At 43.4% G+C, this 20,552-nt stretch overlaps 3 protein-coding genes across 4 annotated transcripts; 1 reads left to right on the forward strand and 2 right to left on the reverse strand.

Annotated features, from left to right (window-relative positions):
- Window positions 1-35: 35 nt before the first annotated feature.
- On the reverse strand, window positions 36-3,896 carry LOC101853323 (adenylate kinase). Its single transcript, XM_005099689.3, has 5 exons — window positions 3,727-3,896; window positions 2,151-2,196; window positions 1,287-1,477; window positions 816-983; window positions 36-308 (listed from the first exon to the last, which is right to left on the reverse strand). The coding sequence occupies exons 1-5, from the start codon at window positions 3,817-3,819 to the stop codon at window positions 81-83; spliced, it is 726 nt and encodes a 241-aa protein (XP_005099746.1). The 5' UTR covers window positions 3,820-3,896; the 3' UTR covers window positions 36-80.
- A 1,889-nt stretch (window positions 3,897-5,785) lies between these two features.
- Window positions 5,786-9,760, reverse strand: LOC101853560 (kelch domain-containing protein 9). Its single transcript, XM_005099691.3, has 2 exons — window positions 9,626-9,760; window positions 5,786-8,472 (listed from the first exon to the last, which is right to left on the reverse strand). The coding sequence occupies exons 1-2, from the start codon at window positions 9,641-9,643 to the stop codon at window positions 7,453-7,455; spliced, it is 1,038 nt and encodes a 345-aa protein (XP_005099748.1). The 5' UTR covers window positions 9,644-9,760; the 3' UTR covers window positions 5,786-7,452.
- Window positions 9,761-9,826: 66 nt separating this feature from the next.
- Window positions 9,827-20,342, forward strand: LOC101853940. Of its 2 annotated transcripts, none has more exons than XM_005099692.3 (2): window positions 9,827-9,950; window positions 13,753-20,342. In XM_005099692.3, exon 2 carries the CDS (start codon window positions 13,769-13,771, stop codon window positions 19,691-19,693), a length of 5,925 nt encoding a protein of 1,974 aa, XP_005099749.1. In that variant the 5' UTR covers window positions 9,827-9,950; window positions 13,753-13,768; the 3' UTR covers window positions 19,694-20,342. The 2 variants fall into 2 exon arrangements, with proteins under 2 accessions (XP_005099749.1, XP_012938728.1); XM_013083274.2 differs by having other exon boundaries at window positions 9,827-9,946.
- The last annotated feature ends 210 nt before the right edge of the window (window positions 20,343-20,552 follow it).

Here is a 20,552-nt window from a genome sequence, read left to right on the forward strand (position 1 = left end):
CCCTCCCCCCCACACTACAGAACAGCACTTCCTTCTCCTCGTTTGTCTGTCCGTCCGTCCGTCCATCCGTCGTTCCTCTTTCAGTTCCTCATGAAATACACCTGGTCCTTAGACTTGGCGGCCGAGAAGATGCACTGGATTGCGGAGAACACCACTTTAGGCGGCTGTGCGGCGTCGACGGCCACGTGCAGATCCCGCTTGGAGTAGTAGTCGACTAGGGGCTTGGTCTGTCGGTGGTACGAGTCCAGGCGTTTCTTCAGTGCCTCCGCGTTGTCGTCCGATCTCCTCACCAGAGGCTCCCCGGTGATCTGGAAACGCGAAGGACTTATAATAATAATAGTAACAATATGATGATAATAATGACAATAATAACAATATAATAATAATATGATGATGATGATAGTATAAAATGAAAATGATGATAATACCAACAACAATAATAATAACAAAGATCACTTCTATAGCTCCCACCCAGCACCTAGCCACTTCACAATTGAAAAAATTGGACAATAAAAATCGACAGCAAACACAATGACACATTTCATACATATATATCAGCCCATTCAACATGTACACGTATGTTTGTAATTAATTGCATTTGATCTCCCAAATGGGACTCTGTGCTGTTTTTTCCACTGGTTTAAGGACGACGTTCTAGAAGATGTTTTTGCAACTTGTGCCTTTGCATACTCTTAACAGGGAGAGTATAATAAGGCTTTCTTAAAACCTCTCTTGGTTGTACATTTTTATCTCGCCTGTACAAAAACTGAAGGCATGGACTCGGCGCACAAAGGGTTAACAGAAGCAAAACTCACGTCGTCAGTCATGGAAACCTTGGGTGGATTGAATTCCTCGTGGTAGCTCCGCCCACTCTTGATGTGGAAGAGGCGGCCGGTGATCCGCCGCACCAGGAGCGAGTCGTCGATGGAAAACTCCACCACAGAGTCCAGGGGGGACTTACGCTTCTCTAACAGGTCGTCCAGCTGTCGGGTGGGGGGGGGGTGGAGTCAGACGGGGAATGGGGAAGGAAAAAGTAAGACATTTATGCTTTGAAACTTGACGTTCAAACCAAAATTCCATCTATAATGAAGAAACAATCTTGTTCTGTGAACATCTTTGAGATGGGCAAAAATCTTGGTCTTGCCCTGAGATTTAGTCACATTTTCCACAACTTGAATTTACTGCTTACATAAATTATACTAAATTATAGAGAAAGTTCTTTTAATTCTTGATTAATACGCACATAGGTACCGTATAAAAAAGAATTTTGACACATGCTGCGTTACCTTTTCAGCTTGAGGAATAGTGCGAGGGAAGCCGTCGAGGAGGAAGCCATTACGGCACTCCGGCTTGTCCAGGTTGGAGTTGACCATCTCCAGCACCAGCTCGTCAGTGACTAGCTGACCGGCGTCCATCACGCCCTTGATCCTCTGGCCCAGCTCACTGCCCGAGGCCACCACCGCCCTCAGCATATCACCTGTGGGGAACATCACAACGTTTGTGACAACAGTCTTCATGGTGGGTATTTTTGCTCATAATCATAATACAAACTGGTGCGTGGTTGTCGGGTGCTCTGGTGTGGTTTGCTCCTAATTCTTTCCTATCAAACATTTATCGCCCATTTCTCCCCCTTTTTTCTATGTAATTTACTCTCTATTAACACCTCTAATCTTAAGCACCTATTTGACCTACTTCTAAAAATATAATACATTTTTCTTCAGTTATACACCATATTTTTTTAAGTCAATATTTTATTTTCCGACATATTTCTCACTTAGGAATGGATGTAATAAAACTACCGAAAGATGAAAATATTCCTTGCGCAAACTGCTTTTTCTAGCAATTGTAGAAACCTAATTATTGCAGTGTCCGCATAATTATAGCTTATACTGTAATCTGAAAGACCTACAGATTTAAAAAAAATCATTTAACTTTTTTTCGCTTCAGAAAGATTGCACAAATAACAAAGAAAAAATGGTGGCTCTCCATTGTTTTGTTTTATGGTATTTTTGGATTCTTGTAGCTGCATGAACCATCACAGATAAATCAAATATAGGAATAATTAGAGTAAAAGCATTATCTGCCAGTGCCTGAAGAGAGCACGGAAATTCTTGCCTTTATACGACCAAATGCTAACACGACAGACCTACCTGTTGACAAGTGACACACACAGTACTTTTCTGCCAACATCGGGGCCTTGGGAAAAAGAAAAAAAAGAAATGATTCATTACAAAAATCTAAGTGCAATGTCATCATGCAGAACCCCCCCCCCCCCCCCCCATCTAAATCTATTATATTTCATAGCTTCAATTCAACCACAAAAAACTCAAACCAACCAAACTGAAAAATTTAGTGAAAATTTCATGAGAAAAAAAAAAGAAAGAAAAAACTATCTGCATCCCCAGTAACAAGTCAAAATAAAATTAACTCTATCTCCCTAAAAAACAACTGGACAAGAACATTCCAACACTCAAGGTCATATATAAAATTTTATACATTCAAATATAAAAATATAATAATTACCGGAAAATTTGACGGCCGAAGGTAACATTTTAAGATAAGATTAAATCTAAGGAAGCAAGCTAACTGACAGCATAAAATAAGTAAAAATAATCCAATATAATCTAAAATTTAAAGAAAGGGAACAAGTGGCAAGGGAAGACCAGATTAAAGAAAGAATTTAAATCAGAAAGTCATTTGTCGTCTCATGAATTATGATGGTAGGTTTTAAAAGTAAAAGGCCTTTCATATCATTAATTAATAAGGCCACCTCTATTCTCACCCGGGGTGAGAATAGTGCAGGCGGGTCTTGTGGCTATTCTCACCCGGTGCGCGTGTCAACAAATTTTGCATTCACCCTAAACCACAGAATTCTACACTGTGATAACAGAAAAATTGTAGAATTCTGTGCTGTGAACAAACGTTCCATTACAACTGTACTTGTAGCCTACTAAAAGCGTACAATTTTGTCTGTGGGCAGTGGAGAGAGAGAGTGAGAGAGAGAACAAAACAAAATGGCGACCCGCGTAGTTGGGCTCGATTCGAAAAGTTAAATAGCCGTAGCATCTTTGTAGACAACCAAATTAATTTACTTTTGTGTTTTAACATCATTTTTTAACTTTGTTTTGGTCAATTTGATCGTCCACACCGATAGACAGTATTCAGAAAGAGACAGAGAGAGAGAGAAGAGGGGAGGAGTAGATCTTGCGAGAACTTCCGGGCGGGTGAGAATAGCCACTTTCAATTAATAATGACATAAAAAAACATGACCTCTAAAGTGGACTCTGTATTTTCGGATTGTCACGATGACTTGGTTTCCACTTGCTGTGTCCTCAGCTGAACAAGCTGACTTATTGACAGTGAATTGTTGTCACTACAAACATTTGGAACTTGCGCAGACAGGACTGCCTTCATTCATAGCAGACTATAAATAAGGCCACAACTGTGTTTGTATTTATTCCATTTCAGTCACATCTCTTCTAATCTCCACCCTTTCTGCACTCTTCACTGTCCATATCATACACGTTTGACCCTCTTGACCCGCTAAATGCCGATAGACAGGGTCAGCTATACTAAGAGGTGTACGATGTATACCTAGATTCTAGATCTAACTATCGCTTTCACTACGTTTGTTTCACCTCACTTTCGCCGGCCCGTCGGATCTCGTGAATTCATTCTAGAACGAGAATCTATATCTACATTAACACGATACTTCTTAGAACTTACTTGAGTGCCCTTTCCAGAACCTGGCGGTCCTAGAAGAATGGCATTGATGCCATTAGATTCATCGCGGGAGGCAGGTTGTGGTGCAGCCGGCATTTTGAGACAAGACGTGTGTTCTCAGACTCACTGATGTGCCCGTAACCTTAGGCCTATGAAAAGGTGCAGAAAAAGGTCAAAGTTAAAATCAAGAACGGGATTTTGATGATAAAAAAACAAGAAGTCACTGCTTCAGAAACAAAACAATAAAACATTGACAAACTGAAAATGAAAGAAAAGATCGAATGAATGATAGAGAAAAGGACTAAACAGATGAGATGAATATAGAAAAATAAAGGTAAGGACGTAATAAATGGAAAAAGCTTTGAATAAACTACAGAAGAATTGAAAAAGGATGGCCCAACATTAAAAAACCCAACGCACTCGTGGCAGGCTTTTTTTTTGTTAACGGCAAAGAGGTTATAAATAGAACTCTTTGGTTTACGGTCAAAGGGAAATAACCATGAAATAAACATGCCGAAATAGTATATCCTACCTATCTCCCTTGATTACGAGTTCTATCAATCTGAACCGCCTGGACGCAAAGAAACCCGAGTATTAAAATAGTTAAAAGAACGTATAGATTCTAAACCTATGTTTTGTGGATCTTTAAGCTTCAGCCTCGTCGTCTCCCTTCTACATAACCAACTTCTTTACACTCTCGTCCTCCTCCTCTGCATTCTTCTCCCCATCATTCTCTTCCTCCTCCGAGAGCGAAAGAAAGACATTAACACAAAGAGATGTATGTTATTTAATGTAATATAAAAAAATATTTACTTTGGTATGATTATGTAATATTTACTTTGGTATGATTATGTAATATTTACTTTGATATTGTTGTGGAGGGTTACCATTTTGGCACGATTTTAACAAATTCCCAACAATCAAACATTAGTTTTTGTTTTAGTCTCGACACTTGCTACAAAACATGTCAAAATTAAAAGTGCTGCAGATGAGAGGTGTTTCTACTACTGCTAGAGTGTGAGAGTACATGTATCATAATAGAAACAAAAGAAGGAGGAGAGAAAAGGATGATTGATGTTTGCTAGCAAAGAAGGAGCAAACCTCTCCAGAACACCAGTCAACCTCCCACAAATCAAACCTTATCATATGACTTTTAATTCACGTTCACGACTGGAAAGGTTTGCTGAAACACATCGAAGCTGCACCCACTAACCCTCCACAAGAATCAGACAAACCTCATTGTTGTAAAGAGTAGGCTCTTTTCCATTGCACGCAAATGTGAGTTCGATTACCAAGTGGGAAAACTATTTAATCGAGTAGCCTACTTCAATTGCAGTGTCTGTGTCAGTGGGAAAGTTATTGATTTAGCAAGTTTTGTCCAAATTATCTAAAATGGCCACCCATTGTTCGGGACAAAAGTGTTTGTCGTAGAACAGGTGGATGTTTTGGACAGTGTCATTATACTTTAGAAAAAAAAAAGCAAGCGGGGAGTGGGAAGTGTCCATTTGTACAGGTGACCGTCTCAGACGGGTGACCGATAGAAAAGGTTGGACTGAACCTCAGTTACTGTGAGGGGGATATGTCTGGTATCTTCATCCATCTGTCTGCTGGGGATGTTGTACGTTGTATCCCACTCAGCCCGCGCTGGCCCCGACAGTCAGGTGTGAAACAGCCCGCCTCCTAAATTGTCCAGATTGTGTCCATGGGATATACAGTATAACACAGATAGCTTGAATCCATTGGGACCGGCCTCGGTAGTTCGAGGGATCCGCAGTTCGAGGTTTATCTTACAAAGATAAAGAAATAAAAATTTAAAAACCGGAAAGAGGGCACATTTCGACGGATGCGTGATTTCGAGTCTTCTGCGTTCGACCAATCTGCCTTATGCTCATACTGTATAAGGACATTTTTACAAAACTGAAATAAATGACAGGAGAAAGATGTGAAAAGGTGGGAAAGAATTTCTTTCATCATGATGAATATTCTCTGTACAGACAACGTAAGGAGATAAACACAAAAATACACAAAAACATGCACATGTGAATGATAAGAAAAATTCAAATTCAGTAGTTTATAAGTTTATTATTTAAAAAACAACCCTTTTTTCACAGCAACAGCCATGTAAGGAGAAAGAAAATGACATCAAATCATCTAAACACAATGTGAAAACTAAAAAAAAGACACCATTAAATGACCATTTTTCAGTTGATTTGCTTCTCTTTACTCAAACAAACAAACAAACAAAACAACATCATGAATGGAAGACCCGAGTGTGCTGAAAGACAAAACTTACAAAACATAATCTATGACACAATACCTTTCACTACAGACAACAACTCAGTTGGTATTTCTGTGGTGCAATGGTAAGGCTCATTGCCACTGCACACAAAAGACATGGGTTCAACGCTTGGGAATTAACAAATATTTGACTTTCTCCACCTCCATCTCCTAGGATGTTGTATCCTGGGGGTTGGGGGGGGGGCAGGGTTGAAGCCCCCACGTCTGACTGAAATGATAGAAATGATAATTCTACCCAACTGAGTTGTGTCAATGGGGTGCATCAAACACTACCAATCATTTCTGTCACACAAAAAATTGCCCTAAAGTGGGATGGCCATGTACAAAGATTAACTGTCAGATGTAAAAGCAATCATGAATAGAAGATGAGTAGGCTGAAAGACAAAATCTTCTTTAATAAAACAAACTATTTAACCCTTTCACTGCCAGTCCTGCTCTGTAACTCCACCTAATAGTTCAAGAGTGTTGTGGCTGGCAGTGAAGGGGTTAAAGCAATTCTTTGCACTACAAACAACATTTCATCTCTACCTACAGTAACTGACAGGGAAACTCGTACTGTACTACACGTGTTACATTACATACTGCAGCACAGACTCCAGGAGGATGAGATTCAGATAAGTTTACCTCTTCATTTAAATACAAAAATGAGCTCCAAAAGTGCAGTCTACACATCAAGGTATGAGCAGTTCCTTTTGGTCAACTGTAAAATATAAATACTTTCAGTCCATTTGTCTGTCTATGTCTCACTCTCTTAAGATATGTGAAGTCCACTTAAAAAGCTTAAAGAACACAGTTCATCATAACTTAGGGGGAAACTGAAAGAAAGTAGTTCCCCTAATTTTTTTCTTTGCCATTTGAGTAATCTCTCTAAACTGAGAGTACAGCTAAACCAGAGTTTGAACAGACTCTACTGTCTGACACACCTTAATACAAGAGCACATTTCAGTAAAATACTTAAACCAGTGAAATTCTTCCAGTCTCAAGCTTGACTTTAGAATGAAAGACAGAAATGTGCCAACTGTAAGATCTTACAAAATATAGGGTACATTGAATATTTAATATCAGTTTACAGTAATATCTTGTGGCATGGATTGATTTTTCTCCTATTCCAACGGGTTTAATTTCATTTTCCATTCCATAAATTGAGGCATTCGAGGGAGACAAGTCTTCCTCCTACTATCTTTAACGTGATGGGCCGGAGCACACACCTGAATGTGACTGCCCTTACACACCCTTCAATGGATCAAATGCATGACTCGACATACATGGTGTATATCTAGCAGTCGACGCAAAGGAGCTCAGATGTACACGTCTTGAACAGTTCAAGAAGGAAAGGCTTGGATGATCACCCCTGTGACCTGAAAATGAACCCATTCAGTAGCATGTTTTACAATATACATTATATCCTCCAAGTGCGAACAATCTTTCCCCTTAAGCCATAATCTTCAGCTGGTACAAATCAGCCAGCACTGTTGACTTCCCACTGAGACCCCCATGGAACAAAACTTTATTGGGCAAGACAAAACAAACATGCCCGGCCCTGCCCACGACAGACGTGTTGAGCTTGTAGAACACAGTTGGTGACTTGAGGGAAATCAGAAACATTTCACCGACAGGCTCACGGCTTCGACCATCGAACGTTTCACCACCGTGGACCAGCAAGCAATTCCCCCCTGCTGCTGTTATATGATTTTTTCTTCCACACGGAAGTTTTGACATGGGAGATTGTAGTCTGCCATGCAATGTTTCTAAAATTTTGGAGATAACACTACATTGATTCCTTGCTGTTCCCTTAAAACCCTGAGCCTTTTCCAACAATTTGTCATCCCTCCCGCCGATAATAAATATTTCATTTCCAACAATGTCGGCCGTGTGTCCTGACCTTGACGTTGCTTCTCTGCTATACTCTCTGTACCTGAATGCCCCAGACAGAACATTCCCACTCAAGATGAAAACATTGCCATGTTTTTTCTGTATCCTGAGGCTTCCCTCTCTGCCTACGATGATAACGTCCCCATTGATCAGCTGGCAGGCCGTATGTGAGCTCAGCCCAGCACCTTCAGGGAAGCCAGTGTGCTCCATCTTCAACCATTTGTCTTCTTGAGCGTCGAAAACATTGACATCAGCCGTCCTCCTCTTTCCATCCCAGCCACCAATAAGGATCAGATACCTGTCCTCTGAGACAACGGCTGCGTGGTGGCTTAGAGCCGGACTGCCGGGGGTTCGGAGCTCAGCCCACATCGTTGATGTGAGGTCCATTCTGAAGAGTTGATTTGATGGTTTTGTTGACCCACTTTCTAAAATCCCTCCATGGACATATAGGGCCCCTCTGATCACAGCCCCGATATGAAAGGCCGCTCTTGGACCTAACGGTACAACTGGCTCCCATTCCAAACTAACAGTTGGTCCGACTGACGATGATATAGATGTAGTTGATGATTTCCTTGAAGTCTGAAAAATGCACAATATGATAGAAGGAGTGAGAAACTATGAAAGAACAAAGGTTTTTTACTTTCTAAATTTTTCCCCAGATTGTAGGTAGCTGGTAAAAATTTTAACACATTCCATCTTTTTCAGTGAAGTCTATTAGATGAGTACATTTTAAATTTTGTTATTCTTTCATTCTTGCTTTACATGCATAATCTGTCACTTCTTACAAAGGTAAAGCTTAAGCACATTCCTGGGAAGAAACATTCACAAAAGAAAAAGTATAAAATTTCTTGCATGTCCATATTTTCACTTCGGGCCCTTAATCGGCAAAACGAAAACTTAACTACAGGAAAATTCAGTGCATATGTTACAATTAGGTTTTAACCGTGTTAAAGGTAAAAATCTGATCAACAAATATTTATTAACAATCAAAGAATCTGCGGTAATGAATGTAAGTTCAATTAATTGCAAATTATTTGTATGAAAAGAAAAATTCTCCTTCTGCTGAGAATAAAGAAAGTGGGAAGGTAATGAGTTTAAAAAGGTTCCACAATCATAGACACCTAATTTCTCCCCATCTCTGTTACTTAAAAATGTAATGAAAAATATTACAAAGTGGGATGTTTGGGAACAGTTTATTATCAATGTTGAGTCGAGAACTGCAATAAAAGGAGAAAAGCGGCACCGAGTAATAATTTTTAATAAGCTTTGTAAATGAAAAATCTCATTTTCTGAGATTAGGAACTACTGCAATGATCAACCAGATATCATATCACCTAAATGTGGAACTAAGCATAAAGCTTGGAGCCCCCCCCCCCCCACCCCATTATTCTTTTTTCAAGTTTACTGGTTGCTGATCTACTAATTTGTCAAAGTTGTTTGGAAATCTTAGACAAAACCTATATATCATAAGAACAAATCCTCTGTCTAGGTCTAGTATAGTACAAATTTTCTTCCCAGTCGGTTTCCTTCTCGGTTATTAGGCTAATCCCTGATAACATTATGATTATGATTATGATTATTATTAATTTCTTCCTTCCCAGTCAGTGTGTCGTCAGTGAGTGAAGCGACCGCTGCATTCTCGCGTCAAAACGTTCGCTTCCACTGTTGTGTAAGAAAGACGTTTTAAAAAATAATAACTTCACGGCAAACTAAGAAAACAGCGTGCCTTTACTTTTCTAGCCGTAGCCATTGCGGACGTCACTGTTGTATTTGGAAAAACAGAGAAAACTCTTCAATTAGGTTTTCGTTCAGCGTCCATTACTCTTTGTTGCGAGGGACGCCATCTCTTCTCGCCAGCCCGCTCTGCCAGAACAAGCCCCGGATGTTCACAAGCGTCACAGCGACCTCATGCCCATAATGCTATGCGTCGAGATGAACGACTTCGAGAAAGGAGAATGGTCGCTCAGTAAACAAGAGAACGAAGAAACAACTGAAAAAACGTCCTGAATACTTGCTTCCAGTACGATGCTTCACTCTGTATTGACCAAAATCTGTTAGTACGTACAATGCAGAAGTGATTAATGTTATTTAGATTTATTATATCATTCCCCCAAGGCGTTTGTTTGAGATGTTAGGGCTGGCAAATTGTGCAGTCTTCCTCGTCTTTCTAGGTTCTCCCTTCCTTTCTCTCGTTGAGTGGCCGGAGTGAACAGCCGTTCGCTGTCTCTAGGTCATTTTCCAATTCCCCTTTCTAGTTCTCTATTTTAGAAAATGTATAAAAATTCACTATTGTAGACTTTGCTAAGATGGGCTAAAATTAGCAATATTTTTCTCTGATGATAAGAGTACACTCACTGGACACACTCCTCTCGTTCCACTCCTCTCCTCTAGAATTAGATCAGGACCACCCATCCCAATGAAGCGTGTGTGTGCTGCTGTGATTGTAGCTATAACACTATTCAATGCTTTACAAACATGTGGCCAATTGTGAGAGTAAGGAATTCTATTGAATCAATAAATGTGAGACGTCTACTCACATATTTTGGAAGTATTGTTTTAAATCCTGTTCTGGAGATATCGATCTATAATTATAGCTGAATGTTTACTTGAGGCGAGGGTGTTGGCCCTGAACTCTGATGATTCACAAGTAATGTCACATGGTACAATGAACATGAATGGGCAAGGGAATTTTTGGGATTGTATTAAAAGACTGAAGTTACGAGGCAGAAAATTGGCTGCTAAGGCAATAGCTGAATGGCTAGATTTGGAAGTTAGCGAGAGAGAGGATACTTCGAGATTCATCAGATGTGAACATAGCATTGTCATAGATCTACTTTTCTGTGAATATCCTAGTTTGTTCGGAATTTCTAAAGGGTAATTTTAGCAGCGGTAAATATCTTCCTTTACCCTCCCGAGGATCAGTTTTGTAGCCATTTTGCCTTCCAAATGCTGTCCAAAATTTATCTGGAAACCATACACCTCATTTTAATTTGAACTCTATCCTTGTAGCTGCACATTTGCTCTACTGGAGTCTTCTCACTAACACTTCATGCCCATACCTTATTCTGCAAGGTAGGCTGGCCTGTTCCTAGCAATATTCCATCTTTGAATATTTTATTCACATTTGTTGGATGTGGATAACAAGAGTTGGGATTGGCCCAAAAGTCCTCTCTTTTTACCTGAATCCAGGGTTGAGGTTCTGGTTTAGCCCTAACCAGTAATCATATAGCCCTTCTTAACTGGAATTTAGCAAAAGTGAATAAAGTGTTCGAAACGGGAATATTGCCGTATCTTTATTGTGTCGGTGAGACCTCAGCAAATATATATGAAGCAGTTTAGTCTACCTGTAGGCTCTCTTTTTCAACTTTTTAATGCTCAACCTTTTTTTTTCCACAAGTAGACTAGTAGTTATTATCTGTTGCTAGCCGTTCAAATTTTTATCTTTTACCTGAATAGTATTATAAGGCCTATGGGAGTACTACTAGCAGTAAGTGTTTATGAATTACTCTGACTAGATTTAGATTGGTCTACGACTACTCGGATTCATTTTACTCCAACTGGAATGTCGATTAATCACAAGGCGTCCTGTTGTGTAAATTGGCTGAATGATTTAAATGTTTGCACCTGCAGCTATGCTCACTTTTCAGCTTTCAGTAATTGTCATCTAGGTCTAATGAATTGATCGCTCAAGCTGCAGTCAGTCAAGCTATTTGTGAACTTAAGGTGCCGGTGGCTGTTTTTGTGGCTTGGATTTAGTGCTGAGAAGAAGAGGTGTTCGTTAACTTCATTTTATTTTGAGATGGCTGAGATATATTTTAGGACCATTTGATAATGCATTTTTTAGATCTGTCTTTTTCCTTCCTTTCAAGTTTTAGTATTATTTAACTTTTTTGTTCTTTTTGGGGCTTGCAGAGTTTTGTTTTCGTGTCCAGCAATGTTTATCATATATTATAATAGTATGTTACTTTGTGTGGATTAATTTATACTTGACTTCGTTTTGATTTGGGACCATATTCCTGAACAGTGTCAAGATAAAGATAAATTTTACGAGGATTTAGAGCTTTGGGAGATGGCGTGCATGCAAATGTGAGTGGTTTTCAAAGTGACTAATTTGATTTTGCCCCAGAGTTTCTTTTGGTTTTTGTTGCTCTTTTTGAATGGATTTTTTTAGATTTTCTCTTTTCGAAATTTATCTACCATGCTGTCTTTTGGGGTGTATACTGTATTTATTTATAGGACTTTTTTGAGTTTGTTGTCCTTATTTTAGAGCACACAGTGTTTATAAAATTTTTTTCGTTTCCAAAAGTTGAAATTGTGAATTATAGATATTATATGAATAAGGAATAAATTTCCACTCATTATGGTAATAACTTCTGTTCTCCATGGGGTTTGCAGAAGGAATGTAATGTGTGATTAGGGTATCTGCAATTTAGTCGATACTATTTGGATACAGATGTTGCTTTTTGTCTCATTCTTCTCTATGTTCTTTGCAATAGTAATGAAGACATGGAATATTGAATATTTAAAAAAATCCAGACTTACCCTCTTACACCGGGCTGGAGAAGCCTGTTGTTTATCACTTGGGAAGCATTTTGGTGAATCTTTTTTTGTGTGCCTTGGCCACAACTTGGTGGAATTTCACTGACATGAATGTTTAGAAACTTGCTAACTTGTTGTGTTTGTATTTAGAAATAACTTCCAAAGAGGTCCCGGCTCTTCTGTCCTTGTAACGTTTGTTGTAAGGGTTGCTTTCGATTGCAAGGTTGACCTGATCTGCTTTTCATTTTGTATTACGATAGGTCTAAGTACATTGACTCCTGGGTGACTTTATTGGCATCAGTTGGGTGAACATATGTTTATTACTTTGTGAGCGGCTTGGCACTAGCATTGTCAGTATGTTAATCAAAAAAAGATCGAGCCTCCTCTGAAAAACCTTTGTGTATAACTCTGTTTATGAATGATTGTTGGTTGTTTAAGGGTGCAACTGGTACATCAACATTCTTTTTTATCCCTCTTTTGCAGGGCTGCACATCATTACAAATTTGGCGAAATTGTGATTTTGTTTTGGTTTCAGTTTTATGAAAATATGATGACACCTTTGATTCCGATTTTTTAAAGATTGTTTGCCGTTCTGCAATCCCAACCCATCCTCACTTCCTGGTGTACAAGAAGGAAACCAATTATGCTACAACAGTCTATGCCACTTCGTCAGATGCAGCTGTCTACTTTTATCACCCTCTGTGCACAGAGCCCTTGTAGTCACTCAGTGCCACTCTGCCCTGAGAAAAACATCGGTTGCCCCACAGCCAGGAGGAAGATAAACATTAGTTTGACAAGGTGTTACAAATTCCTGCACTTTGTGTTTTCAGGGACTAGGCCATGGAGAATATTTTGTTAAAAAATGGATCATTGTTTTGAAACTATCAGGTGCAGCATGAGGCATTTTGTGTAGTCATGTGCAATCAGGATTGTTACTCGTCCAGTCGGTTGTTTTGTTTTTGCAAGCGTCAAGCCAACAATTGATATCTAACACATACCCCTTTTAAAAAAACAAACAACAGGACATCAACAAGTGCAGAGTCTCTGTCACGACACTTCTCATTCATCCTTGAACCTACAACCCCTATCCTCGACACTACAGGGGAAATGATTCTCCATGGCCTTAGTAGATTTTTTAGTCGTTACCTCAATTTTTACATGTTGACAACTAAAACATTTACTGGTGTGTAAGCAGCTCTGCTTTTGTATCTGTCCGTCTTATTTCGTTTCCCTGCACGAGATGACCTTCAAGGTACCGGTGTGTTTCTCTGTACTCATTTTAAGCAAAAGATTCACCAGGGGTTGTCTGTTCTGTTTCAGAGAGCAACGCGACCAGATGTCCAGCAAACGGCAGAACTCATCTCCCCAGGAGGACTTGTCACAGGTGAGGCAGCCCATCCAGATCAGCGGCAAGCCCGTGGAGCAGGTGCTCAACAGCGTCCATTATGGCAGCCCCGAGCTGCGCTGTCTGCTCATGGATGAGTGCGACCTCATCTTCGAGTGCAAGGTCTGCCGGGCTCTGTTCCGAGACTTGCCCAACTTCATCTCCCACAAGAGAAGCTACTGCACCGAGTCCTGCCTGGAGAGCATGCACATGGCCATCTGTAGACTTCCCGAGGAGAAAGTCGTCGTGGTTCAGCCGCAGGCCCCAGAGGAAACTGAGGCTCAAGAGGGCGATGCGTCTTTACGGGACGCTGGGCTGGTTCGAAGGACCAGACCTAGCCGCCCTAGCTTAGAGGAAACTGTTCAGCGAATACAGAGTGGGGAGTTGGGCAGGTCTGAGGCGTACAGAGTCTACACGGAAGCTGCAGAGAAACTCCAGAGGCAGAAAGAAAGCATGAAAGTGGCCACTGTAAGAACCACCGCAATACCAACCAACAAAAATGCTGTCTTTATCGATGTCAACGTGACCCCTGTAAATATTCATGAGCGGCAGAACAAAGCGAGTGCTTCTGGGAAAGGAGAGGGTGACAGCAAGACGGCGTCCGGACAGAAAGTTGCGACGAGGAAAGCCGGCGAACGGGCCTCGAACAGCAAGCCCCACTCATCTCAGGCGACCCGGAAGTCTATACGAGAGCAGAAGCACTCGTCGGAGCTACAGAAGCTTCTCATGCAGCAGTTGAAAGACATCCAGAAGGAGAAGAGTAAGACGTCCATGAACGCTGACAGCTCCCAGCACAGAGGAAAGGAAAAACTGACAACTGAAGCTCAGGGCAAACTGAAAGAGAAAACTTTGACGACTCAGAACAAAGTGAAGGAGAAGGTGAAATCTGAGAGTCAAGAGAAAGTCAAGGAGAGAGTATCGTGTGAGGCTCCGCGGAAAGTCAAGGAGAGAGTATCGTGTGAGGCTCCGCGGAAAGTAAAGGAGAGAGTATCGTGTGAGGCTCCGCGGAAAGTAAAAGAGAAGGATGTCTCAGAAGGGGAGCAAAAACTGAAAGAGAAAGTGACACCTGGCAGCAGTATAAGAAAATCTGTCAATTCCGAGGGAGGTCACCTGAAGGTAGCTGGTCAGAGTCCGGGCTCTGCTCTCCCCCAGACCACTCAGAGGTCAAAGGGTAGTAGAGGCACCCGAGCGAGGGCTGACCTCAAAACCGTTTCGTCAAGACGATCAAACACGCCCTCTTTGACAGTGGCTCAGAAAAGGAATGCTGTGTTCACGACTAAAGCCATCAGTATAGCTAAGAGCAGGACGAGGAACGCCAACAAAAAATCCCTCATCTGCTCCAAGTGTAATTCGGCTTTCAGCTCAAGAAAGAGCTTGTCCTTTCACATGAAGGTAAATCATTCTGATAAGAAAACGTTTTATCCCTGCCCTTATTGCCCGAGTGTTTTCTACTACTTTTTCGGAGTCACGCGTCACTTGTTCAGGAATCATTCCAAATCAACTGCGGAAATCGACAGGATGAGAGAGAAGCTGCGGGCGAAAGCGTACAGCAAAACAGTCCCGCCCGTTCCCCAGATACAGAAGTCTCTGATGCAGGAGTCGAAGGGAGTCAGGAAAAGCTCACGAGGCGTTGCTCTCGTCCACACCATCAAACCGGCACGCACCACGGCGAATAGCGATGCGCTGTCGTTCAAGGGAGACAAGCAGTTGCCGTCGCTCTCTAGAAAATCCGATCGGCAAGAGGGGAAGATGTCACCAAAACCAGCCACTTCAAGTGGGAAAAGTGAAGTGAAGAGTGGTGCTGTGAAACCCTCGCTTGATTCTTCTTCTCAAAAACAAGAAACCGCGTCAGAAAGTCGTGCGGAAAGACTCAAGAGCAGAACTGTGAAGAAAGTAGAGGAGAGCGAGCCCAAAACTTGTCCCCTGGAGGTGTCTGTTGAGCCTGGCACTGGTGGGACCTCCACCCCTGTCCCGAGTCCCACGCCTTCCGCCTCGGCCAATGACGACCACCAGGAGGGGCCGTCTCGCACATGTCCCAACTGTGAGCGCTCGTTTGGACGTAAGATAAGTTATGAGAACCACGTGAAGGCTTGTAAGGGTAAGGACTCTGCCGTGCCTCATTTGGCGGGGGCGGTGCAGGCAAAAGACGATCAGTCTTCTGTGGGAAAAGAGAGAGAGAGAGATGTCAGTCTTTCGAGAGGACAGAGGCAGGCAGGGGGTCAGTCTGCTTCCTCTTCGCCATCGGTTGAGACCAGGACGAGAAAGGTGGAACAGATATCACCGGGCCGGAGCAAAACGCTGGAGTCAAAACTCATAGCCAATGGTAGCAGGGCAACCCCGAGCAGAGGCCGGCCGTCTAGTACCGATAGATGGCGCCATCGTAGACCGGACGGGTCTCCTGCATCGTTCCTACGCCGGGCACAGTCGAACAGTGCTGACCGCAGCAGGAATGTACGGAGACGAGGCTTGAGCGGCCGGGAGAAGAGGGACTCGTCGGTGGAGAGCACACAGAGCAACGTGGAGGGCCGGGCCCGGCGCGATCGCCAGTCGGTTCTCTCGAGGTTCGCCAGCTCTGCCGATAAGAACAGGACCACGTCTTCTGTCCTTGTGAGGGGGAACCGACGTTCTGGAGGTCAGCCTTCTGACGGGATATCTCCGCGCCCGGTCAGAGACGGCAGAAAGTTAACCTCAAGAGGATTGGCTGCTTTGGCGAAAAACGATGAACCTTCCAAGCATCCCACTTTACTTGTAAATGAAACCAGCTGTAAACAGGAAGGGGAACAACATTTCTCTAAAGCTGAGGAGTCACGCTCCGGTGTAGCAGCTCGTGCGGGTGGGGTTCCCAGTACCTCCGAACTATCCAGTCTGTCTCAGAACCCACCTGGTGAAAGTTGTGGGAAGAGCCATGAGCAGACAGCCTCTCCCAACAAACAGAATAGTCATGTGGAGTTGCCTTCTGTGAAACGAGAGGTAGTAAAGACAAGTTCACGAGGTGCACCAACGCAGCAGAGTCGTGTTGTGAAAAGTGAGGAAGATTCTAATACACTCACCAAAAGTACGAGACATTTCAACAATCCTCCGTTAACGGCAAAGCAGGAATCTCCAGACAAAGATGAAAAAACTCAAGAGCCAAAGCAGTTGTCAGTCATTCCAGCATTGGCAGACAGACCGAAGCGCAAACGCAAGGTGCCCAGTAAGAATCGGGATGCGGAGGAAATGCTGTCCAAAATTCACAATACTCAAAGAGGACGGAAAAACATGGCTGATGAATTTTCTCCAAGTTCAGGTCCAAGTGCAAAACGCATAAAGTTAGAAAAAGCTGTTGGGAAAAGCTGTTCAGGGGAGAAAGTGAAATCAGAGATTGTTGGGGATACCAGCAAGACAATGGATGTGAGTGATGAAGAAAGCGTGACCAAAGGTGAGAGCGTGAGTGGCTCACCAAACTCACGAGAGAAAAAGCTCAAACGTTACAGCGACACACGAGTGAACAAGCTGGTGGACGAAGCCAATCTGACGTGTTTGGATTGTGGGGAAGTTTTCTCCCAGATTTTCAGCTTGCGGAGGCATATCATAGGACACCACCTGAAGTCGAAGGAAGTGAACGACGAAGGATGTACGGCCAGAGATGAGTCTGTGGAAGACAGCGCCGAAGAAGAGGAGGACGTGGATGTTGGGAAAGGCAAGGGGAGAAATATTTCCAACCGCATCTACGTTGTCGGTAAGTCAAACTCGCGAGGTAAAACACTGAAATGCTACGATCACGTGCAAGTGAACAAACTGGTGGACGAAGATAACATGCGTTGTCTAGCTTGTGGGGAGGCTTGCTCTCAGAGGTTCAACCTGCGGAGACACATCATCCGCCGTCACCTCAAGTGGTGCCGCTATAAGTGCAAGTTTTGCCCGTTTAAATGCTTCGACAGGTCCGAGTGTACCACTCACATCGTGCGTTGTCACAGAAGCATCTCCAGGGGCAAGGAGACCAAGGCCCTCACTCGCTTCATCATCGACCTGGCCAAACAGGGCTCGGAGGTACGCAGTCTCAAGAAAAACCAAACGTTGCAGCGCAAGCAAAAAGCACAGAGCTCTGCTGAGAATATTTATGCTCGTCCAAACGTCCGGAAGGTGCCGCGACTGTCTCAGAGAGCCGTTGTAAAAGATGCAAATGTCCCTGAGTGCTCAAGGAGGAATCAGGACGATGATGATTCTTCTGCATCTCCTTCTCTCTCTCCAGAGGCAGCACCGACTGGGAAGTCTTCGATCTCTCAGGGAACAGACAGCAGGAATCGTGTTGTTCAGTCAGACGTTGTTTCGAGGAATTCTCCCGCTGTGAGGGCAGCAGTGGTGGGGGAGAAAGGGCCGGCAGTCAGTGCAAGTAAATCTCCACTCTCCTCCAACAGACAGATGAAAGAAAGCAAAGCAGAAGTAAAGGCAGTGACGGAATGGGAACAAAGGAAACCAGAGGTGAAGGCCACGGGTACTGCGGTGAGAGAAAGCAGACTGAAGGGGGGTGGTGGTGGTGCCTCAAAACCTACGTCTGCCTCTGGGGATTCTTCACAGTCCCCGTCAAAGGAGAGCACCACGTCCATCCCAACCAAGGACTTATCTGGCAAGCCTGTAAGGAAAAACCTGCCTTTCAACATCTCCACTAGAAACTCGCCGCGAATGTTTGACACACGCCCTTACATCGACACAGTGGACAATGATGATGACCTTATTTCTGGCTCACAGACAGAGGTGGGTGAGGTAAGCTTATCATCCACTCACAGGCAGCCCAAAGACGCGTGCGGAAAGGAGGAAGAGGAGGACTCTGACATGTCTTCTCATTTGTCGGAAGAGGAATCTGTTCCTCTCGCTGATACACCCTCTTCCACTGAGGATGCTGTTGAGAGGAATATTTTTGATACGATGAGAGAGGAGGTGTCAAAGGTCGACGGTAAGGATGCACAAACTAGACAGTCGACTCGAACGGTTGAGAAAAATCAAAATTGTTTTGAGATGGATGTTGAGAGTGTCGGTGTGCCAGAGTGTGAGGTGGCAGCGGTGGGTGTGGACGGAGGGTACACGGTGCAGGTACAGGCCCCACAGGAAGAGCCCTCGTGCGTTCTCGCGCTGTCGCAATCCAAAAAGGAACCGGTTCAGTTTGTGGCGTCGGTTGTGAAGGTCAACAAATTTGCAGATCAGGCTGGTTCAGTGGGCAGCACGGGCAACATTTGTGAGGTATTGTCTGTGATCAAACCCCCGACTTTTCTGAATTCCTCTACTGTTACCTCCACCGCTGCGATTGGCTCGTCAAAAGCTACAGTGTCTACGACAGGTGCGCAGACCGGCGGTGCTGCACAGGGTGGAAGTAGCAGTTCTCCCAAAGTGGTGTCTCCAACGCTCTCCGTAAAGCCGGCAGCGATAATAGTGCCGCAGAAACCAGCCACTGTACTAGCTGGGAAAACAGGGTCGTCGCACATTCCTCCTCCCTCCGCCAGTACTCAAATCTCTGCGGCAGAGGAAGAAAAGACGTCGTCACGTGTGAGCAACGTCGCCCCTGGCAGTTCTCTCCGCCTCCCAGGCACCACCACCACAACAATGACGACGACCAAAGGCAGCAAAGTGGTCGTGTTCTCTCGCTCGGCGGAGGCCGTGGAGCCGATGGTGACCACGCGAACGTCCAGCAAGTCTCTGGCCATGTTGTCGTCATCCTCCGGAGCCTCGGTTCTCAAAGTGACGCCCAGCGAGGGCGGGGTGTCTGTGACCCTGGCCAGCTCAGAGCCGCCCGCGGGAGCCCCTCCCTCCAACTCTAAGTCAGCAGTAGCGCTCGCTACGGCAACCTCAGGGGAAGGAACGGCAACCCCCAAAACCTTCGTCATTCAGCAGCACTATATCTGATGTGTGCAATGTTGTAGAATGGTGCAAACTTGGTACTGTAGTGTGTATATATTGTAAAAATGAGAGGATGTGAGGCTTTGATGTGATGAACGAAAATTTTAACTTTGACAAGACAAGCCGCCTGCACATGCATTCAGGTGTTAATATTAATATTGTATGTGTGGGGGGGGGAATGTTGTGGTGTCGAAAAAGAACAGCAATCTCTGCCCGTCTTCTAGACTTCTCTCCAGTGGCTCCCCGTAAGACGTAAGAGGAAGAAGAGAATAAATCAGAGTGTGTGAAGGTTACAATCTATGACTTATGTTTGCTTACTCTGGTTTGCTTTTGTGGTTCCTCGTTGGTCGACTCACTGTAGAGAAGTTGAGAAGATGAGCAGAGATTGCTGTTTGTTTTTGACAAATTTGTTCCCCAGCACCATCGTTAAGGGAATAAGCTGGCCTTGGCAGTGAGTGTGTGGTGTCGGCAGTCAGTAATTACGTACGTTATTTCATCGAGCAGCGTGAGGTGGAAGAGGCGCGGACAGTAACAGTAGTGTCGGCTGGTGTCACGACGTCGTTATTGACGTCATATGTGTGAGACAGCCTGGTGAAATCAGGCGCTCGTCAAAATAATGACATTTTAAGAAAAGGGTTTTTATTTTTGCAGGTTACGGAATTTTGGTCAAATTTTTGTTGGTTTTTTTGCTCATCACCTTTTTTGTCCATTTAAAAAAATTTCAGTGCGGATTTTACTGAAAATCATTGATTGAAAGCACAAACCATGTTAATTAACAGTTTCCACTGACTTTCAAACTATGGAAGTCACCAAGCTTTGGCCGCCATTTTCTCCCTAATTTTACTTCTGAAACCAGGTGATCCCA

The sequence above is a fragment of the Aplysia californica genome, unplaced genomic scaffold (genome assembly GCF_000002075.1).
Source record: "Aplysia californica isolate F4 #8 unplaced genomic scaffold, AplCal3.0 scaffold00222, whole genome shotgun sequence".
Lineage (NCBI taxonomy): Eukaryota > Metazoa > Mollusca > Gastropoda > Aplysiida > Aplysiidae > Aplysia > Aplysia californica.